Source organism: Phyllostomus discolor, chromosome 3, assembly GCF_004126475.2.
Source record: "Phyllostomus discolor isolate MPI-MPIP mPhyDis1 chromosome 3, mPhyDis1.pri.v3, whole genome shotgun sequence".
In the NCBI taxonomy this organism is placed as follows: domain Eukaryota; kingdom Metazoa; phylum Chordata; class Mammalia; order Chiroptera; family Phyllostomidae; genus Phyllostomus; species Phyllostomus discolor.
The window spans coordinates 89,964,598-89,989,485 of NC_040905.2; the positions used below are offsets into that span (position 1 = coordinate 89,964,598).

General features: G+C 49.7%; 4 protein-coding genes across 8 annotated transcripts; 2 read left to right on the forward strand and 2 right to left on the reverse strand.

Annotated features, from left to right (window-relative positions):
- Nucleotides 1-415: 415 nt before the first annotated feature.
- Nucleotides 416-7,770, reverse strand: MCM7 (minichromosome maintenance complex component 7). Of its 3 annotated transcripts, none has more exons than XM_028511112.2 (15): nt 7,624-7,770; nt 6,387-6,466; nt 5,900-6,064; nt 5,608-5,732; nt 5,353-5,533; nt 4,919-5,056; nt 4,472-4,621; nt 4,177-4,291; nt 3,972-4,103; nt 3,638-3,721; nt 2,964-3,357; nt 2,605-2,688; nt 1,794-1,962; nt 949-1,058; nt 416-800 (listed from the first exon to the last, which is right to left on the reverse strand). In XM_028511112.2, the coding sequence occupies exons 1-15, from the start codon at nt 7,652-7,654 to the stop codon at nt 599-601; spliced, it is 2,160 nt and encodes a 719-aa protein (XP_028366913.1). In that variant the 5' UTR covers nt 7,655-7,770; the 3' UTR covers nt 416-598. The 3 variants fall into 3 exon arrangements, with proteins under 3 accessions (XP_028366913.1, XP_028366915.1, XP_028366914.1); XM_028511114.2 differs by lacking the exon at nt 7,624-7,770 and adding an exon at nt 7,092-7,127; XM_028511113.2 differs by lacking the exon at nt 7,624-7,770 and adding an exon at nt 6,560-6,932.
- A 43-nt stretch (nt 7,771-7,813) lies between these two features.
- On the forward strand, nt 7,814-11,911 carry AP4M1 (adaptor related protein complex 4 subunit mu 1). The gene is made up of 16 exons (XM_036020729.1): nt 7,814-8,093; nt 8,195-8,283; nt 8,660-8,766; nt 8,847-8,943; nt 9,070-9,180; nt 9,284-9,364; nt 9,583-9,645; nt 9,744-9,810; nt 9,916-9,969; nt 10,114-10,220; nt 10,327-10,421; nt 10,707-10,751; nt 10,990-11,040; nt 11,168-11,279; nt 11,466-11,725; nt 11,772-11,911. The coding sequence occupies exons 1-15, from the start codon at nt 8,036-8,038 to the stop codon at nt 11,688-11,690; spliced, it is 1,362 nt and encodes a 453-aa protein (XP_035876622.1). The 5' UTR covers nt 7,814-8,035; the 3' UTR covers nt 11,691-11,725; nt 11,772-11,911.
- Nucleotides 11,893-20,308, reverse strand: TAF6 (TATA-box binding protein associated factor 6). Of its 3 annotated transcripts, none has more exons than XM_036020725.1 (15): nt 20,243-20,308; nt 16,578-16,791; nt 16,389-16,475; nt 16,098-16,251; nt 15,829-15,885; nt 15,609-15,728; nt 15,229-15,374; nt 15,048-15,125; nt 14,838-14,939; nt 14,559-14,741; nt 14,187-14,261; nt 13,928-14,053; nt 13,208-13,381; nt 12,745-12,942; nt 11,893-12,450 (listed from the first exon to the last, which is right to left on the reverse strand). In XM_036020725.1, the coding sequence occupies exons 2-15, from the start codon at nt 16,731-16,733 to the stop codon at nt 12,070-12,072; spliced, it is 2,037 nt and encodes a 678-aa protein (XP_035876618.1). In that variant the 5' UTR covers nt 16,734-16,791; nt 20,243-20,308; the 3' UTR covers nt 11,893-12,069. The 3 variants fall into 3 exon arrangements, with proteins under 3 accessions (XP_035876618.1, XP_035876620.1, XP_035876619.1); XM_036020727.1 differs by having other exon boundaries at nt 20,264-20,281; XM_036020726.1 differs by lacking the exon at nt 20,243-20,308 and adding an exon at nt 19,837-20,230.
- A 255-nt stretch (nt 20,309-20,563) lies between these two features.
- CNPY4 (canopy FGF signaling regulator 4) lies at nt 20,564-24,830 on the forward strand. The gene is made up of 6 exons (XM_028511143.2): nt 20,564-20,791; nt 22,690-22,816; nt 22,914-23,010; nt 23,234-23,356; nt 23,850-23,967; nt 24,060-24,830. The coding sequence occupies exons 1-6, from the start codon at nt 20,677-20,679 to the stop codon at nt 24,218-24,220; spliced, it is 741 nt and encodes a 246-aa protein (XP_028366944.1). The 5' UTR covers nt 20,564-20,676; the 3' UTR covers nt 24,221-24,830.
- Nucleotides 24,831-24,888: the final 58 nt, after the last annotated feature.

A 24,888-nucleotide genomic window follows, 5' to 3' on the forward strand; every position in this document is an offset into this window, starting at 1 on the left:
CTGTTCTATGCAGTTACTTGTGTCAGGCATTTCATTTCCACATGCCTTCCTCCAGGTCCCTGATTTCAATTACCCTCCCAATAAAATTCAAGTAGGAGTTGGAAGACTATGGAGGTGTAATGAGATGTCTACTGGAGGCATTTCAGAAAGTAGGAATGGGGAGTTAGCTGGAAGAGACCCTTGTTACTACATACTGACACTGTGTCCTCAGAACCTGAATGTCACATTGCAGTATACCCAATATACATTGAGTACAACTGAGAGATCCAGGGAAACCAGTCTCTGTGTAGTGGGATTCCTGTGCTTCACTGTATTCCATGTCTATATCGGTGCCTGGCAGGTACTCAGTGCATTTATTGAGTGGATGAAAGACAACAAGTAGAACAAGATACGATTCTAGAACACACATAATACCTCATTTTAACAGCACCAATCTATAAACACTTTATTGGCCAAAGTAATGAACAAAACAAGTGCAGTTTAGGAAAAAGATGGGATCCGCCTTTCCTCTCAAAGGCACTGTTTGACCTTTAACGGAAGGGGGAGAGGGGCTTAAGCACGGTATGCAGAGTAGACCCCAGTCTCAAGTGGGCTGGGATCAGACAAAAGTTATCCAAGTCCGGGCAGTATTGACCTGCCATACGTTTAACTCCTCATACTCATCTAGAGCTGCCTGGAACTGGGCAGGTGTGAAACCACGAGATATGCAGCGCTGCTCCGCCTCAGAAAACCGGACACTTCCGCCCTCTGAGACCAACTCACGGACAGTGGCAAATATCACATCTGCTGGTCTCTGGGTTCTGGAAGAAAAAAAAAAGTGTGGGTAAGGTCAGGGCACAAACAAGATCATTCAACAGACCACCATCGTACAGGTGTTACAGAAACCAAAGTGGCCTGCTCGTGCAAGTGAAGGTGACTCCTGATTTCCTTCTCCATTAAACCACTCACCTAGCTGTTTGTCCCTTGTCACTCAGAAGTGAGTCTTTTGACATCTCCATTAGCCTTATGGCTTCGTTCACATCTTCCTTTTCCACTGTGTCCACCATTCGCAGTCGTGCCTAAGGGGAAGGTAGGGACAGATGGGAACAGAAGGAGGAGAGTAGCACAGTCAGGGAACCCCTTTCCGTGTTGCCTACTAACAAAAACCAAGTTGAGGTCCCCTACCCTCCCCCCAAACATCCGCAGTGTGGGGCCGGCACTGTCAGACCGAGACAAGTGCAATGCCCAGGGCAGCGTCCAGCAATTGCCCAAGTCTCCGCCTCTCAACACTGGCCAGTCCCGGTGTTCAGCTGTCCTGTGAGGGAGACTAGACCCTTCTGAATTCCAGTGGGCTCCCACCATGACAGGGGGAGCTCAGCCTAGAAGGCGATTGGCATAGAGGTTGTGTCCCTGGGGCTCTAGAAGTGCTAGCTCAGCAGTAGGTCTGATAATCACACTACCTGCACGAACAGCACTTTGGAGCCCCCAGGACTCAGGTCCAGGATGTAAGGACAGAATGAAGGTTTCTAGCACAGAATCAAGGACATAGTGAAATTCATCCCACCCATCCTCGCAGTCAGGTTTGAGAAGCAGGGAGAAGGCCTTTCCCTCCGTGGACGCTGTGCGTGCCCTGCTGGAGCAGCAAGTACCCACAGTGCGGTAGCATGGACAGGACCACTATCTGCACTGTCAGCACTTTAGCCCCAGCAGGGCCTGAGTGGAAGGGAGGAGGCAACGAGAAAAGGACATGAAGGCAGGCTGTCCAGTAAGTCAAAACAGTTAACCCTCCAGCAGAACAGGAACTGGGCACTCACCAGAGCAGTAGACAGTCGCAGAATAGCTAGCAGAGTCCTGGCCGAGGTATACGTGGCATCCTTACTAGCCCAAGCCTCTCGCCTCATCTCCACATATGCTGCTGTGATATAGTCAGCCAGAGACTCTGGCACTGTGGGCTGCTTCTCCCGGCACATAGCTATGTATCGTCTGCAAGAGAAGTGGTTTGTGGGAAGGTAGAAAAGGGAGATAGAGAAGAGTATGTTTCCCATTTAATGAAACTCTAGGGATCAGAGGGGAACTTTTAATTAGAAAAAAAGTGGATAACTATCTATGTGGCTTGCACATCACTGATGTATTTCGTGGTGCATTTCAAATTATTTCCAACTTTTAAGGTCAACGATCTTTGTGTAAGACATCCATCTGGCACTGAACATGGTATAGCTAAAAGGAATGTATTTTATTTGCTTTAACACAACTGTTTACTTAAAGAGAATAGGTAATAGAGAAAAAACCTTGAAAAACCACTGGGAACCCTTGCACAGACCAGTGGAGAACACAGTGGCATCAAGTATCCTTGAAGCAGGACTCAGCTTTGCCTAAAATCAGCCTGCCTCACCTGAGACAGGCTAGTGATGTGAAAGATTGGTTCTGGTGTGTGTGCTTGTGTGGCCAGGCTGGGGGGAACCTAAACTCAGTATCCTCAGATCTAACACACAGAAAGGGGCAGAGTGATAGTAAAACACACATAGACCTTAAGACTAAAAACTTTTCAGGAGAAAACGTTAAGACCCAAGACAGTCACACAAGGTAACTAGTGAAGCACACCTGTTCTTTACTCAGCTCTCCTACCTCATAAGCTTCATGTCCAAAGGTTCAAACTGGGCAGGAGGCTGCCGACTGTGCTGGTGCACATAGGTGATATGCTGGGCCAACCTGGGAATAGTGGAGGCAAGGAGACATACTCTTTTTGGTGCTACACACCCTGTGCCCCAACTCTTTGTCTTCTTTCCTTGGCTCCATCTCATCATAGCATAGCAGGGACAACTTTCCCAGGAAACCCTTAATGGTGTTTCAGCCCAAACCCACCATTTCCCTAAGAACCTTGGAGTAATTTTCATGATCAAAGAATCTGAGGGCTTTCCAATCTCTTCCCTCCCTCCAGATTATCTTCCTAAGGGATGTCTCCTTGAGTGTTCAGATTTATTCACCGTAGGTCATTGTCTCGGTCGGGGCGGTCCTGGATCAGCCAGAGGAGGTCAAATCGGGAGAGGAGCGCAGCTGGAAGCTGTATGTTCTGTTCCAGGCTGCGACGAGGGTTATAGCGCCCATAGGCCGGGTTGGCGGCAGCCAGGATGGAACAGCGGGCATTGAGTGTGGTTAGAATGCCTGCCTTGGCAATGGAGATAGTCTGTTGCTCCATGACCTCATGGATGGCTGTGCGGTCAGCCTCGGCCATCTTGTCAAATTCATCAATGCAGCACACACCTTGGTCAGCCAGCACAAGGGCCCCACCCTCTAAGGTCAGTTCTCCAGTCACAGAGTCTCTCAGCACAGCTGCTGTGAGCCCCACTCCAGAAGAGCCTCGACCTGTCGTGTACTGACCTGAAATGGCAGGGTCAGGAAGGGAGGAAATAGACATGTTTAGGAAGTGGAAAAGAAGAGTGCAAAGGACAAGTAATGGGGACAGTGAGGTGAGGCTGGCACTGATCTACTCTACTTACCCATCCAAGCCTTCCTGGGTAAAGATCTATGGGGTGCCAGCGCCAACAATGATCTCCCTTTCCCAACCTTCCACCTTCCAAACCCCCCCAAAAGATAATAAACACTGTGACCCTATCCCTGTCTTCTACATCTACCTCTCCCAGAACGATTGATTACTCACTGCGGGGCGCCAGACGATCAATGTAGGACAAGAGCTGAGACTTAGCCACACCAGGATCCCCCATCAGGCATATGTTGATGTTGCCTGGAAAGAAAGAAAACCCCTGCAATTAATTTCAATGCAAGTTACCCAACAACAGATAAAGATACCTAAGAGGTCTGCCCCTGCTCCCATACCTAGGGTATCATTACTTCTGATCCCTCCGTGTCTACGAAGCCAAAGGGCCAACTTTTACAAATTTTGTGATCTGCAGGGATACTAGTTCTTGTCTTCCATTCATCCATTCTTCCAATTGCCTTCCCTTACCCCCAGCCTCCCCTTCATTCCCTCTTACCCCTGATTTTCATGCCCCGGGGAGACTGGTCCACACCCCCCACCAGCAGGAGTAACAGTGCCTTCTTTACATCTTCATGCCCATATATCTCTGGAGCAATGGAGGCTGCCAGCTTTTCATAGAAATCCTCCTCTGAGGAAAAGTGAAAATTAGGAAAAAAAAGTACTAGGAAGAAACATTGCTAGTCTTTCCCCCAACTTCTCACCTGCAATTTGCCTCAGCTCCTCCCTGCTCAGCTCTCCAGACCCAGACTCATCATCCTCACTCTTACTCATCTTCACAATCCGATGGGCTTCCAGGTAAGTTTCTGAAAGTAAACCCTTGAACAGAAAAAGACCAGGATATGAATGGCCTTTTTCTATCCACACAATTCACTCGGATTCCTGATAAAACTTTTTGTTCTATTTTGTATTGCTGTTAATAGTTTCCTCTATGAGTATGGTGGGTGAGTAGGCAAGGAGGAAAAGAGACTATTTCCTCTTCATTGCAGACTCTCTCACCTGTACCACCTGTCGAAACTCAGAACGCAAGATTGGCAAGAAGATACCAGTGACACTAATGTGGTCCCCGGGCTGGGCAATCCGCGTGTTCTCTCCTTCTACCAACACCGTGATGCTACGAGGAATATTTCCCACTGGCACTTGGTCACTCTGTGGAGGATAAGGGTGCACAGGCAAGGAAAAAGAACGTAAGGCCCCGCCAGGATCTAAGCTCCTACCTAAGCGCTCCACTTTTCTTCAGGCAAGCCAATTAGAGGACGGAAGCAGAGATCTCCTTCACCTCTTCCCAGCTCAAAGATTCAGTTAAACCTCCCTCCTGTTGTAGATGATTTCTTTGTTTCAGCTCTCCCTTCTTCCGTCCTTTCTTTCTTCTATTCCGTGCGTGACTACAGTATTCAAAATGACTCCTAAGTCCCACCCTTCCTAGACAACATACCCCAAACTCACATGTTCTTGCATCTTCATCTCCTGGAATTTGATGAATTTGGAGCCACGTGTCTGCAGATACAGCCGTCCTCCTGAGCGGTTGGTCTGGCACTCTTGGCTTGGACACATAATCAGAGGCATGAAAGTAGGAGACTGGATCTAGGATGTAAGAAAACATCAGAAGAAACCATGAGAAAATGATCCACTAAGATCAGTCACTTGGATCACATTTCATCTTCATGGACATGTCAAAAACATCCTGAACTACTCTGGGAAACCACTGACAGGCAAGAAAAACCACAAATGGAAAGACCACCATGTACCAAAAAAACGATGAAAGACAAGTAAAGCCGAGTGTTTTACAATAAACATTACAGATAAATATCAACAGACAAAATTCTTACAAAAACCACTAACAAAGTTAACTCTGCTCCTGTTCCTTACTTCATACTTACCGGCTGGTAGGTCTCTGCCCCACACTGGTCACAAGTGTAAGTGGCCACCACCATTCTGGGTTTGACTTCAGAAACACGAGTGACAATTCCACGCACAGTTACCAATTTCCCCACAGAGTCGGCCCGTACTTCCCGTATCACACGAGGCTTATTACTGCTTGGGCCTTGAAAGTACAGCTCACTAAGGGAGAAAACAGTCATTAGCAAGGTTCTGGAGAACCAACTCCCATTCCCTTCCCTACCGAGACCACTCACAATCTACGCATGAGTTCAGGAGGGTACTGGTTCTGGGGGCTTCGGGCTGCCCCAGGGTCTCGGCTCCGCTGCTCCATCATCAGTCGGTGCTCAATGTAAACATCCAGAACATCTTTATTTACCACCTACAGGTAGAAGAAGAAAGATGGAAATAATGCGTGGCAGGCTGGGGCATAAAAAACATCAGGCAGAAATCACTGCCCCCTCCTTCTGCCAGCTCAGAAAACATTAATATCTGAGAAGCTTCCTGACAGAAATCTAAGTTCCTTGCCTTGCATTTCCTTGTACTCACCTCCCTCTCCTTGTACTGAGGCAGCAGCTCTTGAACACAATCAGCAAAGAGCCTTGCATAGCGCTTGGTGTTCTCACAAATTGAATCCACCAACTCAGGGTCCTCCTCAGCCACATCATCTAGGTCTATGTACATTGCCACTTGTTCCCGATGAGCCAGTCGAACCTGGGGTGAGGAATAGCCACGACCTCAGAGTCAGGTATACTGTGCTCAGCACTGTTTACCTGCATGGACCCATCACTGTGAGCTCAGGACACCGATTTCAGGCCTCCAGAGGGAGAAAGACCAGTGTGACCACAACACTTGCTCCTTAGCCCCAGAAAAGCCACCTTTCAACTCCTAAAAACCTTAATTATCACATAGTATTATATTCAGATACCACACTAAACGTGTGTCACTTACAGACAAATGTAGTTGTTGAAATACGCCAGGCCACCTCTTACAGCTCTTTGAGCAGCCACCCCATTCCCTCTAACCTTAGACTTACCAATTGATTCCCATACTTGAACTGCTTCTTGCCAAGCTCATCATCCTGGTAAAACTCCTGTAGAAATTTCTTCACCTTTTCTGTAACGTAAATGTAAAATCATGAGGATCAACGCTTTCTTCTAGATATCTTACTGCAAACTCCTTTCACAGAAATCAAAGAAACTCACTTACATTTAAGTGAATTAGTTACACGAACATTTAAATCACTCTACATAACACTCCCCAAACTCAGCAAAACTCCTTTTACAAGTCTGTTTTAATCTAGAAAGGAATTAGGGGCACCTTGCAGTTGAGAGTATTAACCAATACCCTCCCCTCCAGGGGAATTCCAGTCTCTGCCTTCATTAGAAATCTCAATGTTCTTTCCCAAAAGTCTCCCACTCCCACAGCAAACTCAAGCGTGAAGGTCCTCATCTTGTCTTCCGTAAGTAAAACTGCCCCTTCTCTTTCGGTCCCCTAAATCTCGCCCACTAATTCCATCCTCCACCCCACCCCCTCTCCCGCCACTGCTTCCGCTCTTAGTAAACAAAGAAGCACATGGGCCCAGATGCCGCCGCCTCACACCCTGGGATTCCTCCGCCCAGGGCGGGAGGCGGTCCCGCGATCGGCCAGCTGGTCCAGAGGCCACTCCGTGTCTCCCACTACCTCTCTATACTTCCTCTCGGACTCGCGTTAAAACCCCCAATTCCAGGCACGCCCCTACCCTTCGGACCTCTGTCCGAGACTATCGCGCGGAAGGACACTGTTTACACACCACAATCTACCAGCAGTGTCGCGCAACTTCCGCCCGCCTCCACTTCCGCTTGTAGGTTGGCCTAAAATGGCCAATCCCCGCGCGCAGCAGTGTGAGCCAACCCTCCCCCAGGGCTTCGGCAGCTCCGGGGGACGCGGGCACTTGGAACGTCGGAGAGTGCGGAAGATATCGAGGTCGGGAGTACTCGACCCTATGCCCTACACAGAATCCCGAGATGCAGATCCTTGCTAGGCGTGACCTCTTCCACTGAAGCCCACAGCCTGTCCCCTAGCGACGGCCCCCACTCCTTTCTCGGACACAATCACCAGCTCTTCTCTGACCTCGTGTCTCGGCGCGCTTCCTAGGAGCCGTCTGCCTCCGGACCCGGGCTCCGACCTCGCACGCAGAAGAACCCGGCCTGCAGGATCCTAGCTCACTCCATTAGGTGTTGGCCAGGAGATTTCCCGCGGAGGACTCCCCTCCTAGGCTTGCAGACCCTCACCTTTCTCCAGTGCGTAGTCTTTAAGTGCCATTGCTGCTGAGAACCGTGCGGCAGCAGTTGGCGGGCTCCACGTTCTCACTCCCCGGTAGCTGCGAACGTTCGCGCGGTGGACTGCGGCTGACCAACCGAAATTGGCGCGAAACGTCGCCTAACACGTGACCGGCGCCGCTACGTGAGGACCAATCCGAAAGGAGGCTCTCTGTCCCTCCCTCTCGCCGCGGGTTCTAGTCTCGGCCAATCACACGGCGCCTGGGCTGAGTGACGGGGTTGGGCGAGGCTAGGCAGTCGCTGGGTTTCCCGCGTACAAGGAGAAGCACTCTTAAAGGGCCTACCCAAACGCGTCCTTTTGTTCCGGGGCCGCCGGGCGGGGCTGGTCCAACTTTTGTCTCCTAGACTATTCCGCAGAACGGCCATGATTTCCCAGTTCTTCATTCTGTCCTCCAAGGGGGACCCACTCATCTACAAGGACTGTATCCTTGACCCACGGGTTCAGGGGGGACGGGCTGGGCGGGAGTAGTGTCCCAGAGCCAGCTTGGGTTGCCAGCTCCTTAGCTGTCCTTCAACCCGTCAGTCCGCGGTGACAGTAGAGGCCGGGATGTGGCCGAGCTCTTTTACCGGAAGCTGACGGGACTGCCCGGAGAAGAGTCACCGGTTGTCATGGTAACCACGAGGGGTTAGGAGTGGTACTCAAGGCAGGCGGGTAAGGGGCGGGGGGCCTTCTTCTCAGGGCTGCGTCCTTGAGAGCTTCCCCTTGGAGTGGGTAAATTCCTCCAGTTAGTATTGAGGAAAGTTTACTGAACGCTAACGATATAGCAGCACAACTCCTCGCACATCTCAATTCTCAGCACTCTGGGGTAGGTATTATCATTGATTACTCTTAAACTTGGGGCAACTGGGCCCTAGGGAGGTTTCTAGTTCTAAGTCGTACTGCTAGGAACGAGAGGAATCAGGGTATCAGCGCAAGTCTCCTGGGACCTTAACCAGAACTCTCTTTCTGACACTTTCTCTTCTCCTCCCCGCTCTACGTTTGCCTCAGCACCACAACGACCGTCATTTTATTCACATCAGACACAGCGGTCTCTATTTGGTGGCGACAACTTCGGAAAACATTTCTCCCTTCAGCCTCCTAGAGCTGCTTTCTCGGTGAGGAGGGCAGGGCTGGGCAGCTGGGTGTGGGGGGTCTGAGAAGAGGAAGAGATACACAGCCCGTTCTTTTTTCTTAGGTTAGCCACTCTGATAGGCGATTACTGTGGCTCCCTGGGTGAGGGGACCATCTCCCGCAACGTGGCTCTCGTCTATGAACTCCTGGATGAAGTATTGGTAAGGCTCAACTGTTTCCCTCATTGTACCTATTCCCTGAAGATCTGTCCTCTGACTGGAAGGCTGAGTCCACTCCTTTTCACCTCTTTACTGGCCACCCAAAGACTGTCCTTCCCCCATCCCTAGGATTATGGCTACATACAGACTACATCCACAGAGATGCTGAGGAACTTCATCCAGACTGAGGCTGTGGTCAGCAAGCCCTTCAGCCTCTTTGATCTCAGCAGTGTTGGCTTGGTCAGTGGAAGGAAAGAGGATCAGGAGTTGGGGGGAGAGCAGGGGAGGAGGGTTGGCAGGGGCTGTTAGACCTTGAGTGCTGATTACTTTCCGTGTTTTCCAGTTTGGGGCGGAGACACAACAGAGCAAAGTGGCCCCCAGCAGTGCAGCCAGCCGCCCAGTCCTCTCCAGCCGTTCTGACCAGGTGAGGGAGGGCTAAACAGGTTTAGACCCTCTGATTTTTTTTAGGGGACTCCAGAATCCAAGATCCCTGCATATCTTTCTACCTCTCCTAAATTTGGATAATCCAATCCCTCCCCTTACCTTGTATTCCCACCCCAGGGCCCTAGCCTCCACTGCCCTGTCCACTTTAGAATACAGGCTGTTTAGCCTGCAACTAACCAAATCCCCTCTCTTTCTCAGAGCCAAAAGAATGAAGTGTTTTTGGATGTGGTTGAGAGACTGTCTGTACTGATAGCATCTAATGTAAGTTTGGGTCCCCAGCCCTGGAGCTGAGGGTAGATAGTATCTGGGAAACATGTTGGGAGGTCACCTCTGGGCATTAACTTCCCTGCTACTCTCAGGGCTCACTGCTGAAGGTGGATGTGCAAGGAGAGATCCGACTCAAGAGCTTTCTTCCCAGTGGCTCTGGTGAGAAGTCTGTGGGTTAGACCCACAGTTGGGTTTGGGACAGGCTCCTTGGTGGTGTGTATGGTGGTATTTGTTGGCCTTTTCTGATGTCCTTTTCTTTGACAGAGATGCGCATCGGTTTGACAGAAGAATTTTGTGTGGGAAAGTCAGAACTGAGAGGTGAGGTGCAAGTGGGTCTTTCTCTCCCTACATTCAGGCCACTACCAGAAGTTTCATGAAGAGAAATTAGAGATAGATCCCCACAACACCCCTGCTCTTCTCTCCCAAATACGGGTTAGTAGAAGAGCCTTTCTCTCTTTCTAGGTTATGGGCCAGGAATTCGGGTAGATGAGGTCTCATTTCACAGCTCGGTGTATCTGGACGAGTTTGAGTCTCATCGAATACTCCGCTTGCAGCCACCTCAGGGAGAGGTCAGAATGGGCTGGCCTAGTTTTAGTTTATTCCATCTACCCAAGGGAAGGGAAGCAGTTCTTGTTTGAGGGGACCAAACTGACCTCCATTCCTCCCTCATCTCAGCTGACTGTGATGCGGTACCAACTTTCAGATGACCTCCCTTCCCCGCTCCCCTTCCGGCTTTTTCCCTCTGTGCAGTGGGACCGAAGCACAGGCAGGTCAGACCATTTTCCTTATTCCAGAATTTCTCTGGAACCCAAGCCAATAGATATATGTTCCCAAGATTTATTGTGGAGGATGGTAGTTAGTGGTATAGGGTACAAATTAGAAAAAGGCACCCTCTCCTCAAGTGGACTCAGCCCCATGAACACTAATGACTAGTGCAATTGGGTAGATTTTAGTTCTTCTCTTTCCTTCAGCACATACATGGGGGCCTTCAGTGGGGAATGGTGAAATGGCAGTGAGGTATGGCCAGAGTAACGGTATTGTACCTTTTCACCCAGGCTCCATGTTTACCTGAAGTTACGATGTGACCTGCCGCCAAAGAGGTATGAGTGGGGTAGCCAAGACTAGTTCAACTATGGGTAGTAGGAGACAGGGCCCAGGTACCTGTTGCTTCTGCTTTCAGATACAGCCACCAGCCTTGGAATAGGTTTAATTAGAGGCTTAAGGGTTTGGGAATGGGATTGGGTGGCACTTGCGCTGAATTCCAGCTGTGATATTAGTGAAGAATGGGGACAAGTTACTACCTTTCTGAGGCTGACTCTGTTCCTTTTGTGTTTGCAGCCAGGCTCTCAACATCAGGCTGCACCTTCCCCTGCCCAGAGGGGTGGTCAGGTTAGTGTGTGTGCATTGTGGGGTGTTGGGTGGTTTTACCAGCTTCCCTGAACGACAGGATAGCACTGTGGGGGTGGAACTGGGCTGCTCCTGAGGCAGCTGAGCCTACCACCTCTCCAAACTCCAGCCTGTCTCAGGAGCTGAGTAGCCCAGAACAGAAGGCAGAGCTGGGGGATGGAGCACTTCGCTGGGACCTGCCTCGGGTGCAAGGAGGCTCTCAGCTCTCAGGCCTTTTCCAGGTATCAGCTGCTGATTCTCTAAGGTCCTCTTCTCCCACCTCCATTTTTAGCCCCCAGACTTATCCCTCCTAATGTAGTTGTTGCATTGTTCCCACCAGTATGGTCACCTTCCTGGCCCTTTGTCTTCCCTACCCACCTTCCTCTCTGTGCCTTCAGCACTCCTTCCTCTACCTCTGTCCCTCACAGATGGAAGTCCCAGGTCTGCCTGGGCCTCCTGGTCAAGGGCACTCCACCTCAGCACCTCCTCTGGGGCTCGGCCCTGCAAGCCTCTCTTTTGAACTTCCCCGGCACACGTGCTCCGGCCTCCAGGTTCGCTTCCTCAGGCTGGCATTCACACCTTGCGGCAGCGCCAACCCCCACAAGTGGGTGCGACACCTAAGCCACAGTGATGCTTATGTCATTCGGATCTGAGGCTCCCCAAACAAGGACACAGGCAGCAAAGGCAGTGGCCTGTGGTTCAGGAGAAGGATGGCACTGTCTTTTTCAGCCTTCTGGCCTGTGGCCATGGGTCTGGCTGAAAGAATCCCAAGTCCTAGAGACCATGAGGACTCAACAGGTTAGACCCTCCTATGGTATTGGACACAGGAAGGACTGAGATGAATCAGAATTTATAAATCAAACTTTTATTCTGAGGAGCTGTCTGTACAATATCTATAAAGAAAGTTAAGGTGAGGGAAGCAGGTGATTACTTCCTTCCACCCAGTGTGTGTGTGTGTGTGTGTGTGTGTGTGTGTGTGTGTGTAGAGAGAGGGAATCTGGAGGAGAGAATGTTGGCAGATGTGTGACAGTGTCAAGGTGCAGGCTGAGGAGAGCTAGATCCAGGGGGCTGGGAACCATTAGCCTTTGGAGTCCCTGGAGCTGGAGGAGGGCTATCTCCAGCTTCCTGTTTTCCCCCACATAGGGCACTGCTCCCAAGTGGGGAGGGGGCTGATGATTGGGGAGGGGCTGGGGAAGGATGGGAGGTGGGGCCTCCTTTGCCATCCCCTGTTGGGGGAAGAGAGACCACTATGTACTTCTGGACACTGCCAGGAACAGAGGGAGCAGTGCTGGGGGGTGCAGCTGTGGCAGTGGAGACCAGCTTGACAATGGGCTGCACACTGGGGACTGTGGTAGTAACAGGAGAGGTGGTAGTGGAGCCTGAGCCAGGGGCTGAAGTGCTGAGGGACAGGACCTGGGAGAAGAACCGAAAGGCCATGCCTGTTGCGTTGTGTCCTCTCTGTTCCCCAGGCCTGGAGGAATACCTCACTTGGTCCAACCAAATAATTCTCTGATTTAGCTCAGGGGAAAAGCTACAGCCTTGTGGGCCCCTGGGAAGTGCTCCTTCTAGCACTTCCTGTGTTTGGGCCCACAGGTGACTCGCCTCTACTCTGGGGCCCCACAGAGTGCTCTAAGGTAATCCCAGGCACCTCCGGATGGCATGGTGACATACTCCCCACCATCTCTGGTCCCACAGGGCTCCACGTACCTGTTGAGTAGATGAGGCGCTGGAGGACGATGACATTACAATAAACTTGGTTGGAGGAGGGGAAGGCTGAGGCGGGGCAGCAGCTCGTGCAGACACCAGCGTCTGGACAGGCAATGCAATGGAGCCAGGGACCTTCAGCAAGCCAGGGGTCCGAGGGCCAGGCTGAGGGGCCTGTGAGAGGGTCAGTGTGGGCCGGGGCTGTAGGAAGAAGAGACAAGAAAATAACACGTAAGAAAAAGAAGGATTTTTCTTGGCCCTCAGTGGGCCTCACTGGGGTTGGGGGCCTAGCTCCCTCCAAGACTTTGCCTCAGAGGGCCCTGGGTTTTACACAATTCTTGCTTGTGATTCCCACCCTGATACAAACCAGGGCTCTGTCCCCATCCCCCACCCTTCATTTTTGTTCATTTTACCTTATTTCTCCTCTCCATTGGGTCGCCCTTCCCCTCCCAACACTGTCACTGACCTGAGTGATGGTCAGAGTGGTCCTGTTGACCTGCTGAGCCTGCAGTGCAGCTTGGGCCCGGGCCTTGACCACATGGGAACAGAGGAGGGGTCCGAGGGACCCAAATTCTGCCCTGTAGGCATCCTGATTGTCAGGTGGAGGGCGCAGCTTTGCTAGAACAGGGGCACAGTGCTTCTGCAGAGAGAAGGCGAGAACAAAGCCAGGTAGAAAGAGGGCTGGGACTCTCAGAAGTGTGGTGAAGGCACAAAAAAGGATTATACATCATTTCAGTATGTTCTTGTTGGAGGCCAAATTGCTTGGAAAGCAGTGTGTACAAGGAATGCTGTGTTTTTTCTTTGTAAAAAGACACAAGCACCAACTGGTGTAAACAGAGAATATGCTGAATTCCCTGGTAATATCTGAGAGGTAGTTTTGGTACGTGTAGGCATTTGCCTTACACAGAATGGGCCATAGTGATGCAGAAGCATCAAGGGCAGTGCAGTCTAGTAATCACAGATTGAAAGTTAAGACCTCTTATTTCTTTCTTAACTCCTTTGTGCCTCAGTCTTTACAGCTGCAAAATAGCATTGTACTCGGAGGTGTGCTCTGAACATATGAGGCACAGACAGGATAAGTGAATAAACAATACCACATGCTTGCTAAACATTGTACCTATGTGTGTTGGGGGGTGGGGAGAGGATTAGTGGGAAGAAGCAGGGAGAGGACAGGGGCTCTGGTCACCAGGAGGAGGCTCTGCACATGGTCAGCTCCAATTCGGTCAATGTTGCTCAATACGGGGCCATCCAGGACACTGCGTATCCGCTCCCCCTCCTGCTGCAGCCGTGGCAGAATCAGAGTCTTAATCACCTGTTTGAAAGGAAGGGAGAAGCTGGGGCCCTGGGGTCACCACAGGATCTCCCAAGCGGATGCAAGGAGGGGGTTGTTGCCCAGTATGACTTCATGAGGCCTCCCTCCCCCAGTGCTTCCCCTAGGGCCTGACATCATGTCCCAGCTCCGCCAGGCCTGCGATGGAGCCATAACGTGTAGTCCATGGAGTCTTCTCGTCCACCCAGCTCTGTAAGGGGACAGAAAATAAATCCAGATAATAGGGCTGGAAGGGTAATTGGTAAGGGCCCAAGTTTTTCATAAATACACTTTCCTTATAGATCATTAAGACACTACAGATACATGTGGCTCAAATTATAGTCCCCCTGCCCTTTGTTCTCAGTGTCACTTTTGCCCCTTGTTTTTAGTGTCATTTTCCTCAGCCACAACTGACTTACCACCGGTGTGGGTAGAGCTCTCACTGTCCTGTCAACAGCCCTGAGGTGGAGATGTAAAAGGGCCTGTGCTCTTTGTTCTCTTGGCTCACCTTGGTGAAGGTCTTAGTGATCCGGGACTGGATGTTGTTAGTGGTTGTGCTAAAATGCTTGCAGATCTGGGCCACTAGGCGGGCGGCAAAGTCTCGGAGTGCCCAGTGGTTGTCCACATCTGGCCGCAGGCACAGCTGTCTGCTCACAATGCAGGTCATCACAGCTGGAATCAATTCATGCACCTAAGGGAGAAGTGGCGAGTCAGCTAACTGATAAATAGCTTCCTGTTGGTAGTGTCCAGACCCTGGGATGAGAGGTGAGTGGGCAAGGCCACTCACATATTTTTCTAGATATAGAGTAGGGTTATCCATCAGTGCCTTCACCATGCGCATCAAATAGATAAGCAGGGCCAGGTTGTTCTGCACCACGTTCACACGGACCTGCAGAAGAAGTGATAGGGCAGGGAAACCCTTTAGATGAGCACCCCCTGCCACCTCCTCACCCCCTGGAACCTCATCCTAGGGCCTGGCCTTCCTGAATCCTCTCACCCCCTCTGAGATGAAGGTGCTGAATCGTGGCAGCATCTGATAGAGCCCTGGGTCTGTTGCGATGCTCTGAAGGGCTTCCTGTGGGAGGAGGGAAATGAGTGAGGTGGGGGCAGATACCATGGAAGAATTTGTGGAATCCCCAAGAGGAGTCTTGGGATTATGGCAGGATGGTGGGGCCCACCGCTCTCTTCGCTTCACACGACCCCACACAGGCTTCAGTGATCTCCTTGTAGTACAGCTGCTGCTCCACAGATAATTCATGGATACTTCGGGGTTTTAGTCGCAAAGGGCCCCCCTCTAGCAGGGGTGGTGCCTTCTTCTCTTTCCCTGTGTGGAATAGCAAGATGTGTTTGAAAAAGAAAGCTCCAGAAGAGGCCTTGGTACCAGACAAATCTTGACCCTCCTCCACTTCCCTACCCAGGGAGACCCAGTTTCCCTTAGGTTGGCTGATCCCTTCTGGGGTGGTCTGACCTGAGCTCTCAGCCTGACCTCACCTACTTCAGACATGACCATCTGGCTTTGGGGCAAGAGCCAGAAGAGTACTGGCCCAGCAGTACTGACCTTTGCCATCAGCTGGTGTGGCCCCTTGACCTTTGCCTTTCAAGGGTCCATCTTCCTCCTGGCCTGGTTTTGCTGACTTCAGGGGTTCTGTGGCCTCAGCCTTCTGCTGCTCTTTGGGAGCTGGTGGGAAAGTAGTCACAACAGGAGTGACGAGAGTGGTAGATGTAGAGGAAGAAGGGAGAGTGAGATAGAGAGGGGTGGGGTCTGAACAGGGGGTTACCTGGGGGCGGATTCTCTGGGATAGCTGGCTGGCAGCCTTCAATGCTCAACCAATGAGCTGTGAGAAAGGAAGATGTCAAGTTGAACTGCTGGACATGGACATTAGGGAGCCACTCCACACTACAGAATATGCTTCCATTTCTGTTCCCACTCTTGCAACTCACCAGGAATCTTACACTGAAGGTTTCATCCTTGTGAACTTCCTCAAGCCTATAAGCATTGCTCCTCCTTTCCCTCCTCCCCCACCACCCTGCTCTCCTTTCCCCCAACCTTTGAGGCAGACATCCAGGGGCACCCGGGGCAGAGGGGTATTGATGATGTCACTCAGGTCAACCTCCTTCTCTTCATAGAAGTAAAGCTCCCGGCCGCCACCAGAGGCGAACCGGAAAGGAATGAACTCTTGAGCATGGAAGCCATAGAGTGGCTATATCAGGAGAGAGAGAGAGAGAGAGACACCAAGATAAGAAGGGAGCCCATGGAGGCATGACTGAAGGCAAATGCAGTATCTGAGACGACTGCTCTCACCCACCCTCCCATCTCAGTCCTGTGTGTTCCAATCACCTCAACATTCTTTAGCTTCAGCGCGTAGTCAATGTCACTTGTGGTGAGCTTCTGCCGCTTCCCCATGTGCATGAACTTTAAGGCATCCTGTAGGTGGGAGAACAAATGTCAGCCTGAGATCCTGAGGAAGAAGGGGGCCTGGGCAACATCCTCAGTATAATACAGGGCTGGGCAGAGGGGCCAGGTTACCTGTGCAATCTCCTTGATGCGGTAGCTGACCTCATCTGTGAGCAGCTGGCAGGTTTCCTCCTGAATCTGAGCAATGCCCATTGACTCAGCCACCACCTTCATTGACTCCGAGGGCAGCACAGTATTGCTGAGCTTCAGCTTCTTTTCCTCAGCCATTCTGGAGCCCCTCCGCCCTCCCCCAAAGGATGATGCCCCAGGGTGGAGAGATGCAAATAAATCCTGGCAGAGGGATGGGGTGGGCAGAAGAAATAAAATGAAACGTGAGACCCAAAGAAAAGGGGCTACCTGGTCAGTAGAGACCACAACAAATGGAGGACAATAAGGACGTGAGGAGGGAAGGAACTCCTGGGTGTCTTCTGTCCATTCCCACATGAGTCAGTACTGGGTACACAAGGAGGTAGCAACCCCATCCAATTCAACATAACTTACTGAGCTGTGATTCTATGCCAGGCACTGTACAAGTGAGGTATGGTGGAACGATCTCAGCCCTTAATTTAAATCCCAGACCTAGCACTACCTGGTTGTTTACTTGGGCAGATTACTTAAATTTTCTCTGGTTTCAGTTTCTTCTCTGTGAAATGTGGAAAACACTTTTTTCCTAAGATCTTTCCCTCATACCTTCATCTTTCTTGCCCCTTTTTGCATCATCATTCATGACTGACACAAATACAATAGTGGTTAACTACAACTCTCCCACCCTGAGCCTATATACCTGTATAGTTCAATGTGATGAGAAAAACACACAACCTTAATGACTGATTCCCACTTTAAATTCATGGCCATAAACTTCAAATGGGCCCTCAATGCTGCCAGACAAGCACATTATACCTCAATGCACTCAATCCTGTCCTTTGTGCCACATTTTCTCCTTCCTCATGTTCAGCCATCAGAAGGGACCTAGACTCCACCACATCTACCCACCAAGCAGCACCGGTTACTATAGAGAAAATGTTCATATATCTATTGCCACCTCCAGTATTGATTCAGCATTTCTCCCATCTCCCTGTGTCATTAGTTTCTCAACCTACTAGATCATTTTCCATCAGCTTACAAAATGCTGTTATTTCTCCTATCTTAAAAAAAGTAATATATATACACACAATGAAATATTATTCAGCCTTAAAAATGAAGGAAATTCTGACACATGCCACAACACAGATGAACCCTAAGGACATTATACTGAGTGAAATAAACCAGTCACAAAAAGAACAAATATATGATTCCACTTGTGTGAGGGTCTTATAAAGTAGTCAAACTCAAGTCAGAAAGAATGGTGGTTGCCAGGGGCTGGAGGAAGGGTGATGGGGAGCTATTGCTTAATAGGTATAGAATTTCAGCTTTGTAATACGAAGAATTCTGGCCTTGGCTGATGTGGCTCAGTGGATTGAGAGCCTGTCTGCAAACCTAATGGTTGCTGATTTGATTCAGGGCACATGCCTGGGTTGCAGACCAGGTCCCTGGTGGAGAGGTGCACAACAGGCAACCACACATTGATGTTCCTCTCTCTAAAAATAAAAAAAAAAAAAAAAAAAAAACCATGAATTCTGGAGCTGGTTGGTGGTGATGGTTACACAACAATGTGAATGTATTTAATGCCACTAAACTACATTTAAAAATGGTTTAAGATAGCGAGTTTTATGTTACATGTATTTCATCAAATTATACATTTTAAAAAATCTTTTCACTTCCTCTACATGACATACCCCATATTTTGGCTTCTCCTTGCAATAAAACTCCCTGAAACAGTTTTCCTAAACCTGTTTCTAATTCTTTTCATCTCTCTGGAACCTACTCCAATCAGGCTTTTAACCCTACTAGGTCCCTGAAACCTCTCATCAAGGTCACATCACCAAATCCAAAGCCCATTCTCTGTTGTCTTCTTTAACCTCAAAGCGGCACATAGCATAGCTGACTACTGACTCCTGAAAACTTTCACTCCACTGTGGCACCAACCAGGAAAACCTGGCTTTCCACCTACCTCAGTGGCCGTTACCTCTCAGTTTCCAATACTGGTTCTTCCTCTTCTTTTCACCTGCTTAATGTTGGAACATCCTGGGCTCAGTCTTAGTTTTCTCCTCTACACGTATTCACTTGGTGACCTGTTTTCAATATTGCTTATAGGCTGATGACAGCCAAATTTATATCCCCAACCCAGAGTGCTCTTCTTAGCTTCAGGCTTGTATATCAAACTGTTTAATCTCCACTAAAACTGAACCCTTGATCTCTTGCCCCCTCACCTGCTCCAGCCTCTGCCTTGTCTTCATAGAGACATCCTCCATCCAGGAGCTCATTCTTTATGTGAACCCTCACATCAAATCCACTAGGTGATCCAACCTGATTCCTCCATTCTCACTGCAGGTCCCCATCATCTGTCACCCAGATAACTTCAATAGCCCCCTGATAAGCTCTTCCTGCTTTCAACTTTGCTCTTTACATCTACTTCCAACAGAGCAACCAGAGTGATTCTGTCCAGTTATAAATCAAATTGGGTCATTTCTCTGCTCAAACCCCATAATGGCTCCCCATTCACAATTGAGTAAAATCCTTATTATGGTCTACAAGGTCCTCTGCATTACATCTCTGATCTCCTTTGCTTCATTCTTCCAGCTTGATCCAGCCCCATTGTCCTCCTTGCTGTTCAAACCTTACAGGCATGCTCTTGCTTTATGGCCTTTGCTGTTCCTTCTGCTTGGAATGCTCTTCCCCAGGTGCCAGCCTAGCTGCCTATTCCCACCATCCTATTTAATACCACTCCACCCCCACTCTTCCCCATCCATGGCTTTTAACATCTAACATATATAACCATTTCTTATCGTTTATCACCACACCTCCCCGTCCTGCACCGTGTTGACAGAGATCTTTGTCAGTTATGTTCACTGATGTATTCAAAGACTGCTGACTGTTGCCTGAGACACTGTAGATACTCAATACATATCTGTTGAATAAATGAATGAACTGAGGTTTAGAGATGTACGTGCTCAATACATGTTCCATACTACAAGTATCAAGAGGAACAAGAACCCAAGCTTGGAATCTGCTTGGCGGACAATAGGAAAATAGCACACTTGAAGCTGGCATTAGGAAAACTAATGTCAAAAGTGTTTAGGGTTGACTCTGGGGTGTAGGTGGGGGCGGGTGGGGTCGTGCTGGAGGGGTGAGAAGATGGAAGAGAAAGAGAATTTGGTTCTTCTCAAACCATCCCAGTTCTCCCTCTCTTTTGTAAATCTCAGTTGCAGGGAACACGTTTACTTAACACATACTCTATGCCTGAAGCCGGGTATACAAGCAATCGTGTCCCAGTGTCCTGGAGAACTCCTACTAATCCTTCAACACCCTGCGGTACCCTCTGCCAGAAAACAGCCCCTCAGGTCAGTGGAGTCGGCAGAAAGACTTCGCAGGAGAAGGTTAACTTGAGCTATACGTGTGTAGTTCCCTCGACAGGTTAATGGGTCGAAGGTCCCCAGGTAATGGGACCAGCGCGAAAAGAGCAGAGCCCACTTCATCCCCCAACATCCCTCCAATGCAAACACAGAGTTCCCACGCGTACGGACACACAACCAACCGTCCTCCTCCGGGTCCCCACACAGGCCCGTCAAGGGGTCTAGTCCGTGTACCACTCGACCCTCCCCTGCCAGCGAAGCGCCCCGCGCAGGAAGAAACTCTCACCGCCGCCAAAGCGCCGCTCACCCGGCGCTCGGCGCCATGTTGGCCCCGCCCCTTCCAGGAGCAGGTCCTGGCAGAGACTGGGAGTGATCACTACCCCTTCTCGGAGCCGGAGTAAGTCCTCTAGATTCACGGCCTCAAACGATATAAAAACACTGTTTCAATGTATGTGTGTAAGGAGCAAGCACTTTTGCAGCAATTACTTCTGCTTATTCCTTCTCTACCCGGCGGCCAGGACCTTCGGGAGGCGCCACAAAACCGAGGCGGGGAAAGGCCTGAGCTCTCGGTAGCCCCACGCCCTTTGGGGCCGGCACTGCGCGTGCGCCTCCCTTGCTAGGTTAAAGTTGCCGCCTACTCCCTCGGAATTAAAAGGGCCCGCTGCCTTCCCCAAGTTGGTTTGAAGGCGAGGGGTGTTGGTTGTGGACTGCACCTTGTCATGGGACCTGTGCGGTTGGGAATGTTGCTTTCCTTTTTGACTGTGTACGTCCCAGCTTCGCCTGGGACACCGAAGGAAGACGATGACACAGAACGCTTGCCCAGCAAATGCGAAGGTATCTGAAGGGAGTAGCCCCTATTAGCATCCTTCTGCTCCACTTCCTTTGTCTGGGCCGGACCAAATTAACCTTGATGGGTTGGTTACTCGCTCTCCTTGAAGACCTGAGGGAAACCGAATGAGATGAAGGGAGGGACCCTATAGCATTACCCCAAACTATGGCACTACAATTCCCACGAGACAAACTGAGAGAGCCCGCCTTTTCTGGCTGGCCTGGGCTCCTGTGGTTTGTGGGAATTGTAGTTCAGGGGATATGCGCTGGGCCACCCACTCTACTGAGCATCTTCAGTGTGTGTGTGTGTGTGTGTGTGTGTGTGTGTGTTTTCCCCATGTCACTAGACCTAAATCTGGAGATCCTGCAGGAGCGGTGTGTGAGGCTCATACCTTGTGGACTTCTTTTGCCACACCTCGGCGCAGACACTCCCAAATTATAGGTCTTGCGCCCTTCTGAGGGGGTTCAGGGATGAGTAAATCAGCTTTTGAAGCTCATAAATGAAAGAGTAGGCCACGCAGGCTTTTCAAAGGGTGTGTAGGGTATGGATTTTACAGCAAGAGGCATCTTCTGTGGCTGCATTATTATGTGCGGAGCCCAGCTGGGAGAAGGCACTTAAAAGGTGGCCATTGAGTGCTCTGGTTCCCTACTTTGTTGCCTTCCTGACTTTAATTTCTTCCCGGGATTCTTTTTCTCTTAACCTGAATTTCAGTATCACTATTCCTCAAGACTTGGTCCTAATTTCTCCTCTCCTTTCACTTGCATCCTCACGGTTCTCCCTATACCGCTGTCAGTTTTTCTAAACAAGACCCAATTTTATCAGTCCTTACTCTAACATTTGTGCAGGTCTCCTGCAGTAATCAGAATACAGCCAACATTTTTTTTTAGGGCAGTGCAAATGTATCTTTGTTTTATGCACCCTTTACATTTCCCTAACCCAACTCCCATTCCCAAAGTGCTCATGCTTGAATCACACTGAACTTCTTTCTCAGTGGTCAGTGAGCCTGTCATATCCTCTTACATCTCTGTGCCTTTGCAGGTTATTTTTCCTTTGCCTGGAATAACCCTTTCCCTTCTGCATGTGGTTCTTCAAGATCCAGTTTAACTGTTACCTCCTTTGGAAGTCTTTCTTATCTGTCACCTCCCACTGTCTTGTAAGCCTTTGCAGGGAAAGAGAGTACCTGGGTCTCCCAGGTCTTAGCATAGTGCCTGGCACATTTTAGGCATTTTTGTTACTTGCTCCTGTGTTTAATTCACTTGGCACTTCTGTATAGGCCAGTCCCTTTCTTGGGACCCATAATGTGCCATGTCACATGCTAGGTGCTGGAAAGACAGTGGTGAAACACATGCAGTGCTCATCCTTAAGGAAATCTCAGGCTAGCAGGAAGTCAATATGTAACCATTGAGTGAATTTTGCATTTCCTAATGAGATTGTCTCTTTGTCTTAAGCCCCCTAGTGTAGGATCTGTCACACTATATTGCCATCTTTTTATCTGTCCCCACCTACATTGGCAATGGCCCATGGATAGGGATGTTGGGTCTTAATGCTTTTTGTATTGCTGTTGTTCATCCAGAAGGGGCTCAACAAATAATTGCAAAACAACAGCAAAGACTTATGTAGTGCTTACTATGTACAGGCACTATACTAAGGGTTTTGCATAGACTGATTAGTTTAATCCTCACCACACCCCTATGAGGTGATACTATTATTATCTCCATTTTATAGGTGAAGAATCAAGGCACAGCAGGATTGTTACATAGCTACTAAGTGGCTGAGTCAGGACTGCAAACCTGCCAGGCTGGCTCCAGAGTCTGCACTTGTAACCACCACACTCTGCTGCCTTTGTTCATTTGCTGAATGAGTTGCTGGCATGTTTATCTCTCACATCCCCTTGGATATCTAGTGTGTAAGCTGCTGAGCCTGGAGCTACAGGAAGTGCTGAGACGTACTAGCCGATCTCGAGAGGTGCTGGAACTGGGGCAGGTGCTGGACACAGGCAAGAGGAAGAGAAACGTCCTTTACAGCGTTTCGTGAGTCTTTCTTGGTGCTCCTCCACCTTCCAGCCCCCAAAGAGCCCTGGGAGCTCGTACAGTATTCAGGGAATCTTTGTTTCCCCTCTTCCCACAGAGAGACAAGGCTAGAAGAGGCCCTGGAGAATGTATGTGAACAGATCCTGGATTACAGTGTTCATGCTGAACGCAAGGGCTCACTGAGATATGCCAAGGTCAGACTCTTCCCCAGGGCAGGATTCCACTTCTCAGACCTGTATCCTCTGGGGCCTATCTTCCCCAGCTCTAAAGTGTCCCCTCCTCATCTTTAGATTCCCTCATCTCACCTTCATGAAACTCACCTCTCAGTCTCCAGTAGTTTACAAAATTGATGTGGCAGATATGGGAAGGAGGAAGTGGGGGTGTGGACCGGGCTGATTCCAAATTCTCATCTCTCAGGGGCAGAGTGAGACCATGGCAACACTGAAAGGCCTGGTGCAGAAGGGGGTGAAGGTGGATCTGGGGATCCCTCTGGAACTGTGGGACGAGCCCAGTGTGGAGGTCACTTTCCTCAAGAAGCAGGTAGGATAAGATACAGCTCAGGGTGGTGAGAAGAGAACTCAAAAGGGGGCTAGATCATAGAGAAGTATAGCTCTGAGCAGGGAGAAGGGGGAAGAATGAGGACTCATTGATTGAGGTGCACCCAGGAGCATATCAAGAAGTAATAATGGAGGCTAATAATATGCACTACCACTTATTGAGTACCTACTATGTACAAATTCAGGGCCACATACATTTCAGCTGCTGCCTCATTTTACACTCACAACAACTTGATTACCATTTCCCATCTGATAGGTCAGAAGCTGAGACTCAGAGTTTAATAACCTACTCCATAGAGTAGGTGCTAACAAATGTTTATTGAATGAATGAGGATTGCACATCTAGTAGGCCAAGTTTAACTTCCTGGGTACCTGCTTCTCCAAGGTGGGCTCGGGAGACAGGGAGTAAAGAGCAAAGAGGAGGGTTTCCAAAGCCCAGCAAAGCAGATACTCTTCTGACCCTTCCACTTGCCCAGTGTGAGACAATGCTGGAGGAGTTTGAAGACGTCGTGGGAGACTGGTACTTCCACCATCAGGAGCAGCCCCTACAGCGTTTTCTCTGTGAAGGTCATGTGCTCCCAGCTGCTGAAACTGGTAAGTGTCGGGGCTGGCTCCTTTCCCGCCAGGCCACAAAATCCCCTACCCCCAGGACCAGTGTCTAAATTATTTTCTATCACCCAACCTAGCCTGTCTACAGGAAACTTGGACTGGAAATGAGAAGATCACAGATGGGCAAGAAAAGACAGGAGGGGAGAAGGAGCAAGATCAAGAAGAGGAAGAGAAGGAAAAGGAAGAAGAGATGACCAACATACCAGGCCACCCCAAGCATGACCCAGAGGATCTTTGACCCTTGCTTTTGAGTATCCACAAAAGACAGGGGTCATAAAGAACACTCTGAAGTCTGAGCTCTCCCTGCTCTACAGCTTTAAGGGTGTGTGTGTGTGACCCACCCCAGAGCTTGTAATTGTTCTCTCCCATCTGGTCTCAGCCAAGATCCTGATGGTACTGCATGGTTTGGCTATTGGGAGAGAGGTGTGAACAGTAGGTGGTCGCCTTACCCCAACAGATGAGCCCTCTGCCTGCCTTCTAGCCCCTTAATTGTAGGTATGTGTGGAGACAGTGTTGAAGGCTTTTCCCTTTAAATATTTTTACTACTCCCAACCTACCCAGAGGTCAACAATGGCATAGGAGTTGTGGGCCTTGGGAAGGGCACTTTGCCTTTTTTAGACCCTTACAACGAGGAAGCCAAAAGGGCATCATCTACGACTTATATACATACACCACCTGCGTCCAGGAGGCTACATGCCAACAAACTGACCAAGGATGGGGATGGGGTAATGCTGATGTTAGGTGGGGTAGATACTTGGTCTACTTCATATTAATTTCACCGAGAGCCTACTGCATAGTCACAGGTGCCAAATTTTCTATAGTGCTAGTAAACTTAAAAAAAGAAAAAACTGAGTCTGAAGCTTCAAACAACTGCGGTGCACTCTTCATAGCTAGCTGATGTGGCAG

What these genes read in the sequence shown, in the direction of transcription:
- TAF6 (XM_036020725.1), bottom strand. Translation starts at nt 16,733, where the DNA reads ATGGCTGAGGAAAAGAAGCTGAAGCTCAGCAATACTGTGCTGCCCTCG. An exon ending in GCACCTTCATCTCAGAGGGG is followed by an intron (nt 14,940 to 15,047) that starts GTGAGAGGATTC and finishes CTTCTTCTGCAG; the next exon opens with GTCCGTGTGAACGTGGTGCA. An exon ending in CCACTCTGACCATCACTCAG is followed by an intron (nt 12,943 to 13,207) that starts GTCAGTGACAGT and finishes TTCTTCCTACAG; the next exon opens with CCCCGGCCCACACTGACCCT.
- AP4M1 (XM_036020729.1), top strand. Translation starts at nt 8,036, where the DNA reads ATGATTTCCCAGTTCTTCATTCTGTCCTCCAAGGGGGACCCACTCATC. An exon ending in AAGAGTCACCGGTTGTCATG is followed by an intron (nt 8,284 to 8,659) that starts GTAACCACGAGG and finishes CGTTTGCCTCAG; the next exon opens with CACCACAACGACCGTCATTT. An exon ending in ATCTCAGCAGTGTTGGCTTG is followed by an intron (nt 9,181 to 9,283) that starts GTCAGTGGAAGG and finishes CGTGTTTTCCAG; the next exon opens with TTTGGGGCGGAGACACAACA.
- CNPY4 (XM_028511143.2), top strand. Translation starts at nt 20,677, where the DNA reads ATGGGACCTGTGCGGTTGGGAATGTTGCTTTCCTTTTTGACTGTGTAC. An exon ending in AACGTCCTTTACAGCGTTTC is followed by an intron (nt 22,817 to 22,913) that starts GTGAGTCTTTCT and finishes CTCTTCCCACAG; the next exon opens with AGAGACAAGGCTAGAAGAGG. An exon ending in GCTCCCAGCTGCTGAAACTG is followed by an intron (nt 23,968 to 24,059) that starts GTAAGTGTCGGG and finishes CACCCAACCTAG; the next exon opens with CCTGTCTACAGGAAACTTGG.
- MCM7 (XM_028511112.2), bottom strand. Translation starts at nt 7,654, where the DNA reads ATGGCACTTAAAGACTACGCACTGGAGAAAG. An exon ending in AGTTTCGACAGGTGGTACAG is followed by an intron (nt 4,292 to 4,471) that starts GTGAGAGAGTCT and finishes TTTCTGTTCAAG; the next exon opens with GGTTTACTTTCAGAAACTTA. An exon ending in TGCGACTGTCTACTGCTCTG is followed by an intron (nt 1,059 to 1,793) that starts GTGAGTGCCCAG and finishes CCTTCCCCTTAG; the next exon opens with GCACGACTGCGAATGGTGGA.